This window comes from Centroberyx affinis, unplaced genomic scaffold (assembly GCF_046629955.1).
Source record: "Centroberyx affinis isolate AG114_WGS23_722 - 3 ecotype Tasmania unplaced genomic scaffold, CSIRO-AGI_Caff_v1 ptg007609l_1, whole genome shotgun sequence".
Taxonomy (NCBI): Eukaryota; Metazoa; Chordata; class Actinopteri; order Beryciformes; family Berycidae; genus Centroberyx; species Centroberyx affinis.
Genome location: NW_027283840.1, coordinates 1 through 9,867, shown reverse-complemented (window position 1 = coordinate 9,867; position 9,867 = coordinate 1). Strand labels below are relative to the sequence as shown.

The window sequence follows — 9,867 nt, the reverse complement described above, 5'->3', positions numbered from 1 at the left end:
CACACTAATAGAAGTCATAATACACAAACACAAAGAACATAAAACAATCTTAGTGTTGCATTATAAAATGAAACATGATGTATACAACATATAGAATCTATAGAATATATTACATGAAGTATAATAGAAACTACTCTGCTACATAAAATATGATTGGGGGGGAGGTATCCCATCATGCACTGGGCAGACAGCATGATAGATTGCCGGATTGCTGCTCACCCGTCGTTGTTCAGGTCGGTTGCTGCGACTGCGTTGCCGAAGTAGGATCCGGTCTGCTCTCCACGCAGAGTCTGCCGCACCGCCAGCCGGGCGCCAGGCAACCAGGCCACCAGCAACACCGAGCCACGCCCGTCCTCCTTACTGTCCTTAGGAGCCCCTGTCCGTCAACACGGCGACACACGGATGGATCGATCAGTCTATCAGCGATCGATCAGCCGGTGCGACTAAAGCCGGCTCCACACTGCAGCACTTCTGCTCACGTTTAACCTCTGCAGTTTGAATCTCGCTGCAGATTTGCCGACTCGGCGTCTCAGAGGATCTAACTGACGGTCTCCATCAGGCCGGATCCGGATCCGGACCCAGAGACGGTTCTGTCCGGACCGCGACCCGTTTCTGATCAATTAATGAAAATAAGATTGGTGGAGCGTTTTTTTCCACAGGAGCAGCTACAGACTGAAGGAGCAGATCTTCAGCTCATCACTCAGAGGAGTGAAGCTTCAGATCAGAACAGATCAGATCAGATCAGAACAGATCAGATCAGAACAGATCAGAACAGATCAGAACAGATCAGATCAGATCAGATCAGAACAGATCAGATCAGATCAGAACAGATCAGATCAGATCAGATCAGATCAGATCAGATCAGAACAGATCAGAACAGATCAGAACAGAACAGATCAGATCAGATCAGAACAGAACAGATCAGATCAGAACAGATCAGAACAGATCAGAACAGAACAGATCAGAACAGAACAGATCAGAACAGATCAGATCAGAACAGATCAGATCAGAACAGATCAGAACAGATCAGATCAGATCAGATCAGAACAGATCAGATCAGATCAGAACAGATCAGATCAGATCAGATCAGATCAGATCAGATCAGAACAGATCAGAACAGATCAGAACAGAACAGATCAGATCAGATCAGAACAGAACAGATCAGATCAGAACAGATCAGAACAGATCAGAACAGAACAGATCAGAACAGAACAGATCAGAACAGATCAGATCAGAACAGATCAGATCAGAACAGATCAGAACAGAACAGATCAGATCAGATCAGAACAGAACAGATCAGATCAGAACAGATCAGAACAGATCAGATCAGAACAGATCAGAACAGAACAGAACAGAACAGATCAGAACAGATCAGATCAGAACAGATCAGAACAGAACAGATCAGAACAGAACAGAACAGATCAGAACAGATCAGAACAGATCAGATCAGTCAGAACAGATCAGAACAGATCAGAACAGATCAGATCAGATCAGTCAGAACAGATCAGATCAGATCAGATCAGATCAGATCAGAACAGAACAGAACAGATCAGATCAGATCAGATCAGAACAGATCAGAACAGATCAGATCAGAACAGAACAGAACAGAACAGATCAGATCAGATCAGTCAGAACAGATCAGATCAGATCAGATCAGAACAGAACAGAACAGATCAGAACAGAACAGATCAGAACAGAACAGATCAGAACAGATCAGATCAGAACAGATCAGAACAGAACAGATCAGATCAGATCAGATCAGATCAGAACAGAACAGATCAGATCAGAACAGATCAGAACAGATCAGATCAGAACAGATCAGAACAGATCAGAACAGAACAGATCAGATCAGATCAGATCAGATCAGTCAGAACAGAACAGATCAGAACAGATCAGAACAGATCAGAACAGAACAGAACAGAACAGATCAGATCAGATCAGATCAGATCAGTCAGAACAGATCAGATCAGATCAGAACAGAACAGAACAGAACAGATCAGATCAGATCAGATCAGATCAGTCAGAACAGATCAGATCAGATCAGATCAGAACAGATCAGATCAGATCAGAACAGATCAGATCAGATCAGATCAGATCAGATCAGAACAGATCAGAACAGATCAGAACAGAACAGATCAGATCAGAACAGATCAGAACAGATCAGAACAGAACAGATCAGATCAGAACAGATCAGATCAGATCAGATCAGCTGCTTCAGAGAAACAAGCTGAACTCACTTGAACACAGTGTTTCATCACACTGGGTTATGAATTGGGAAGAACTTCACACTCACATTAAACTGTCTGCTGGTCATTTAATGGTGCGTTTGTTTAATGTCGCCCAGCATCCCGGTTGAGTGGAGTTTTCCGTTTTTAAGCGCTGTGATTGGCCCGAAGGTCCAAACACCGCGCAGCCGGAAAACTTCGGTCAGAAGAGGAAACGCACTGTGGCACTATTTCAAAAAGACGCACTTTCCTATTTTATTCTGAAGACTGTCTTGTTTTCTTTTACTTGAAATTAGACAATAATTGTGATACTTTTAATTATGTTTAAGCTACTGATTGTTTTCCACACGTGTTCAGTGTGTGTGTATGGGAAAAGTTCTTGAAATCGATCAGTAAATGTTGTTGAAATGATATTGAAATATAGGCCACAACATCTACACACAGGCCTCCGAATCATCAGGTTAGACATGATGACACTTCGGACCTTTGATGGGAAGACATTTCAGTGACTGGACCTGCTTGAATCCTCCTGGTCTACAGGAACCTCGACCTCGCCGTTCTGTCTCAGCCAATCACAGCGAGACAAACCGTGAGCAGAGGAAAGAACAAATGAGCAAAGAAGAAAGAAAGATCAGCTGAAAGAGGAACATCAGAGGAAAAACGTTTGTTTGGTCTCAGTGATCCTGGACGGACTTCTGTCCACTTCCTGCTTTGTGTTTTGTACGTCCGACTGAGATCTCATTGGCTGGTGACTGTTGTTGCCTGGCGACTAGAGGTGGACAGAGACGTCAGTGTCTGTCTCTGTCTCTGTGTTCAGACAGAAGACAGGAAGTGGGCGTGGTTTATACAGGAAGTCACGTTAAATCGGGCAAATGTTGTATTTTCTAACCTAATATTCATTGGCAAGGCAATTTTTGTGCCTTCAAAGCATCATATTGATTTAATATTGGTATATAATTTTTTTTTTACTTATTTATTTAGTATCAGAATGATACATTGATCACATACAATCACATACAATCTTGAACGTTGCTTGACAGCCATTGGCATATATTTAATTATGAAATATATTTCATTCATCCTCTGTATACTGTACTTTTCATCTCTCTCTCTCTCTTATTTTATTTTATTTGTAACTAAATTCCATGAAACCTATGGCTGATACATACATGTTACATGTTAAAAGGTAAAACAACTACAGATTCTGAGCTTCATTTTGATGTGGAGGTTTGAAAGAAATCCAGCTGCCACACCAGGCTTTAGTCTCCCCCCTCCCTCTGCTGAGTCTCTCTCTCTCTGTCTCTCTCTCTCTCTCTCTCTCTCTCTCTCTCTCTGTCTCTTTCAGTCTCTCTCTCTCTCTCTCTCTGTCTCTCTCTCTCTCTCTCTCTCTCTCTCTGTCTCTCTCTCTGGGGCCGGGTCGCTCGGGGCGACGGCCCGTCACGCCGCGCTCTGACTTGCCTAAAACCCGTAGGAATTATGCAAATGAAGCTGTGACTGAAACCCGAGAACAGCTGATCTTCAGCCGGTAATATTTAGGAGGCAGTGACATCACTTCCTGAGGCTGTCAGATGAGCTCAGACTGTAGCAGTGACATCACTTCCTGAGGCTAACAGATGAGCTCAGACTGTAGCAGTGACATCACTTCCTGAGGCTAACAGATGAGCTCAGACTGTAGCAGTGACATCACTTCCTGAGGCTGTTAGATGAGCTCAGACTGTAGCAGTGACATCACTTCCTGAGGCTAACAGATGAGCTCAGACTGTAGCAGTGACATCACTTCCTGAGGCTGTTAGATGAGCTCAGACTGTAGCAGTGACATCACTTCCTGAGGCTGTTAGATGAGCTCAGACTGTAGCAGTGACATCACTTCCTGAGGCTGTCAGATGAGCTCAGACTGTAGCAGTGACATCACTTCCTGAGGCTGTCAGATGAGCTCAGACTGTAGCAGTGACATCACTTCCTGAGGCTCAGACTGTCAGGCCTCTGCTCTCTGTCTCATTCTGCCTCCAGCTCACTTCAGACCAACTGAAACATCCACTCAAACTGACTGACGAGCTCGTTACCTGTTACTATGGTGACAGTGTCCCGGGACAACAGGTGAAGAGCCTGGGCCACCGAGTAGCCTGCACACACACACACACACACACACACACACACACACACACACACACACACACACACAGAAATGTTAATGTTTGTAATGTGATGGTGTGTAGACCAAATCATGTAGACTAGATGGTACAGTCTATATAACGGTACAGTCTATATAACGGTACAGTCTTTATAACGGTACAGTCTATATAACGGTACTGTCTTATAGTGGTACAGTCTATATAATGGTACAGTCTTTATAACGGTACAGTCTATATAACGGTACAATCTTTATAATGGTACAGTCTTTATAACGGTACAGTCTATATAACGGTACAGTCTATATAATGGTACAGTCTTTATAACGGTACAGTCTATATAACGGTACAGTCTATATAACGGTACTGTCTTATAGTGGTACAGTCTATATAACGGTACTGTCTTATAGTGGTACAGTCTATATAACGGTACTGTCTTATAGTGGTACAGTCTATATAACGGTACAGTCTATATAACGGTACTGTCTTATAGTGGTACAGTCTATATAACGGTACTGTCTTATAGTGGTACAGTCTATATAATGGTACTGTCTTATAGTGGTACAGTCTATATAACGGTACTGTCTTATAGTGGTACAGTCTATATAACGGTACAGTCTATATAACGGTACAGTCTATATAACGGTACAGTCTATATAACGGTACAGTCTATATAACGGTACTGTCTTATAGTGGTACAGTCTATATAATGGTACAGTCTTTATAACGGTACAGTCTATATAACGGTACAATCTTTATAATGGTACAGTCTTTATAACGGTACAGTCTATATAACGGTACAGTCTATATAATGGTACAGTCTTTATAACGGTACAGTCTATATAACGGTACAGTCTATATAACGGTACAGTCTATATAACGGTACAGTCTATATAACGGTACTGTCTTATAGTGGTACAGTCTATATAATGGTACAGTCTATATAACGGTACAGTCTTTATAATGGCAGTCTATATAGTGGTACAGTCTATATAGTGGTACAGTCTATATAGTGGTACAGTCTATAGTGGTACAGTCTATAGTGGTACAGTCACCTATATAGATGTTGCGGTGGTCCTGGTTGGGGAAGGAGCTCCTGCGCGTGTCGTCCTGACTGTCTGGATTCATCCACGACACATGGACATTACCTACACACACACACACACACACACACACACACACAATGAGCTGAGTGTGGAGGCAATAACTGTAGAGGACAACTGAATAAAATAGAATAGAATAGAATCCTGCCTTGCCATTCGTAGCTTCCCGGCGACCCCACGATGACCTCAGTCTGGGTGATGGCAGCAGAAATCCCCATGTTGCACATGACCTCCTTGTTGATCTCACCAATATGACTGCACACACACACACACACACACACACACACACACACACACACACACACACACACACACACACTTACTGAAACTGCAGCATCACTATAACAGTTTGATGCCTTTTCAGACGGAGGGCAACAGAGTTAATTCATTTTTAATGAGAGACAAACAGCAGAGGAACAGAGGAAGAACAGAAGAGGAACAGAAGAGGAACAGAAGAGGAACAGAGGAGGAACATCGGAGGAACAGAGGAGGAACAGAGGAGGAACAGAAGAGGAACAGAAGAGGAACAGAAGAGGAACAGAGGAGGAACATCGGAGGAACAGAGGAGGAACAGAGGAGGAACAGAAGAGGAACAGAAGAGGAACAGAGGAGGAACAGAAGAGGAACAGAAGAGGAACAGAGGAGGAACAGAAGAGGAACAGAGGAGGAACAGAAGAGGAACAGAGGAGGAACAGAGGAGGAACAGAAGAGGAACAGAGGAGGAACAGAAGAGGAACAGAGGAGGAACAGAAGAGGAACAGAGGAGGAACAGAAGAGGAACAGAGGAGGAACAGAAGAGGAACAGAGGAGGAACAGAGGAGGAACAGAAGAGGAACAGAAGAGGAACAGAGGAGGAACAGAGGAGGAACATCGGAGGAACAGAAGAGGAACAGAAGAGGAACAGAAGAGGAACAGAAGAGGAACAGAAGAGGAACAGAGGAGTCTCTGACCTGCACACCTGATCCGGGTTCTGCCACTGGATGTCGTTGGGGTCATGCCGGAGGTCGTTGCCACGGAGATAGCACTTGCCAATCATTTGCCTCAGCTTGGAAGCTCCGTAGATCTTAACAAAGCGATGACCGCAGGCCTGGATGGAGAGAGAGGTTAGGCAATCGTTAATAATTAATAATCGTTTGTTCAATTAGTAGTCATGGTGCTGCTGGAGTCAGATTTATGAAAACAGATTCATCAACACACAGACTCATGAAATACTCTTTTACTGTTGATGAAGTTATAATGGAATCATAACCATGAACCCTGATTTACCTCTGGGCAGTCAGTCAGTTAGTCAGTGACTTAGTTGGTTAGTTAGTCAGTTAGCTAGTTAGCCAATCAGTTAGTTAGCTAGTTAGTTAGTCAGTTAGTTAGCTAGTTAGTTAGTCAGTTAGTTAGCTAGTTTGCTAGTTAGCTAATTATCTAGTCAGTTAGTTAAACTGTCAGTCAGTTAGTTAGCTAGTTAACAGTGTCTCCAGTCTTGAAATCAGTCTCTACTCTCCAATCCAATCTCCTACCCAGATTAACACTTTGTATCACAAAACAGATTGTGAGTCACAGGTTGGTCAGCCAATGAAAACAGAGACTCACCAGGACCCGCCCCCCAGGCTGTCCCTGACTGGCTACTGAGACACCCAACCACATGTCTTCAACAATGTCGTCTTCCTCGTTCAGGTCGTCTGAAACATGCGACAGGGAAGGTAAAGATAACCAGCGGTGTTAAAATACTGAGATTTTCCTTTCTGTAACTCAGTAACCATGACCATGTCATCAAGGTGTCCCTTTCTTCTGTCATCATGGTTACTGAGTTAGTTACATAACTAACTTCTCAGTTGACTGAGAAAGGAAAATATAATGTAATGTGATGTTGAGAGGATAAGAGCAGACAGGGTATTTATACTGGAGAAGCTTTGGATCGCTGGAGAAAAATGAAGTTAGAAAACATTTCTTCTTCCTCCTCTGGTCAGTTAGCTTGCTAGCTGGTCTAGCTGTGTTCCTGTGTTGAGCTGGAAAGTCTAGTAAATGATGATGGGTGAAGAAAACGGACAGAATTACTAACAGATAGATTTCTGTACGTTTTTTTTAGGAATGATAGGAATGCCTCTGATTTGCGGTGAAATCCGTCCATCCAGAAAAAGTTCAACTGGGTTGAACTTTCTGTCACAAATCTGACAGAAACGGACACGTCATCAGCGTTGCCCGGACAACGGACAGCTCTCATTGAAAATGAATTGAAATGAACGGAGACTGACAAACACCACGGATCAGCCTGAAGCAGCTGGTGTGGTGACCTGAAACGCCACAACTTAGGCTGTCAATCAAATGAAGGGGCGGAGTCACTGTTAGTATAGCAGTATAACAACATGCTCTCTGCACTGGACTCCTCATTTCACCCAAGTGGACTTACACTTTAATTTCCTCTTTCACATCTCTCAATATCCTCTTTTGAATCCCATGCTGTTTCTGTATCTCGACCTGTCCAGCTCCTGTGGTGATCTACCCCCCCCCCCCCCCATCCATGGATGTCCTCCTCTCCCTCTTTCCTGAGGATGGACCTCCACTCCACTTCTTCTGGGTGACTTCAACATCCAGCCAGACAAATTTCAATCTCTGTCCTTCCTTAACCTTTTCTCTTTTTTTTCCCTCCCTGCCCCCTCCCTCCTCCCTCTCAGCTGATGGTTTTGTCACCTACTTTGCTAAGAAGGTGGATGACATCATCTGTTCCTTCCATCATCTGGACACTATCAGCACTATTCTTTACTCCAAACCTGTTTCTCTGCCCCGGGTCCCTGGGCTTGCTTCCTTCTCTCCCCTCTCCCCAGAAGATCTCGTCACACTTATCAGGTCTAGCCGAGCCTCCACCTGCCCCCTTCTCTCCCTTCCACTCTTCTCCAAACCAATCCACCAACATCACTCCTTCCTCACTGTTCTTATCAACTCCTCCCTGTCCTCAGGTCTTGCTCCAGCTGCTCTACAGACTGCCAGAGTCTGCCAAAGCCTCTTCTGAAGAAAGCCTCCCTTGACCCTGCTGCTATCCAGAACTACAGACCTGGATCTCTTCTCTCCTTTCTATCCAAAACCCTTGAGTGAGCAGTTTCCAACCAACTCTCTCTCTCTCTCTCTCTCTCTCTCTCTCTCCCAGAACGACCTCCTGGACCCTCTTTAATCCGGTCTCAAGGCTTCTCACTCTACTGAGACTGCTCTCCTTGTGGTCCCAGAGGCCCTGCACTCTGCCAGGCTTCCTCCCTCTCCTCTGTCCTCGTCCTCCTTGACTTGTCTGCTGCTTTTGATACAGCGGACACCAAATCCTTCTCTCCATCCTCTCTGAACTGGGAATCACTGGATCTGCAGACTCCTGGTTCTCATCCCATCTGTCTAACCGCTCATACCAGGTCTCATGGAGAGGATCTCTGTCCAGACCCTGCTCTCTTAGCACCGGTGTCCCTCAGGGCTCAGTCCTGGGGCCCATGCTGTTCTCTCTCTATACTAAATCCCTCAGCCATGTGATCTCCTCTCATGGCTTCTCCTGTCACTGCTATGCTGACGACACCCAGCTCTCCCTCTGCTTCCCCTCAGATACACAAGTTGATGGAGCGTCTCCTCGTGTCTCAAAGACATCAGCTCTTGGATGTCTGTTCTCCACCTCAAGCTCAGTCTTGACAAGACGGAGTTACTCTTTCTCCCAGGGAAAGATTTTCCTCTCACAGACTTCTATCTCCACTGACAACACCACTGTGTTTCCCTGCCAAGAGCCTCGGGCTGATCCTGGACCAGCAGCTGTCCTGCTCTGCAGACACGACCCGCTCCTGCAGGTTCTCCCTCTACAACATCTGCAAAATTCACCCGTTCCTCAGGAGGGAAGCGTCTCAGCTCCTGGTCCAGGTTCTGGTCCAGGATCTTGTCCTCTCCCTCCTGGACTCCTGCAACGTTCTTCTGGCCGGGCGACCCTCTGCCATTGGACCTTTACAGCCAATCAGAACGCTGCAGCCCGTCTGGTGTTCAACCAACCAAAACTCCCCCCCCCCCCCCCCCCCCCACCCCCTGCAGTCTCTGCTCAGGTTCCAAACTCCGCCTCTTTCCCTCCGCTCATGTATTCTCTCACTGTGTGTTTTCCATTTAAAATCTATTTTCTAATACGTTTTTATAATAAATGCTATACAAATAAATAAATGTATTATTATTATTGTTATTAACATGATGACTGCAGTTTAAATTGCTTTAAATTGATTGGTCATTGATAAATGTCAGTCTGACCTGAGCCAATGAGATTCATCCTGGAGCAATCTGATTGGTTTACGGTGATAGGGCAGCTGTACACTCCTCCCGTTTGATTGGCTGAAACATGAGGCTCCGCCTTCTCCTTGGGAGCTCCGACCAATAGCCTGTAGAGACGAGACACGTGACATGAGTTAAGAG

General features: G+C 44.9%; 1 protein-coding gene across 1 annotated transcript; it reads right to left on the bottom strand.

Annotated features, from left to right (window-relative positions):
• Positions 1–219: 219 nt before the first annotated feature.
• Positions 220–9,820, bottom strand: LOC139639736 (integrin alpha-3-like; the record flags this gene model as incomplete). Its single annotated transcript, XM_071513887.1, has 7 exons — positions 9,706–9,820; positions 7,042–7,130; positions 6,408–6,544; positions 5,606–5,712; positions 5,410–5,502; positions 4,289–4,348; positions 220–376 (listed from the first exon to the last, which is right to left on the bottom strand). Coding segments are annotated over exons 1-7 (662 nt in total), but the record flags the coding sequence as incomplete, so codon positions are not given.
• Positions 9,821–9,867: the final 47 nt, after the last annotated feature.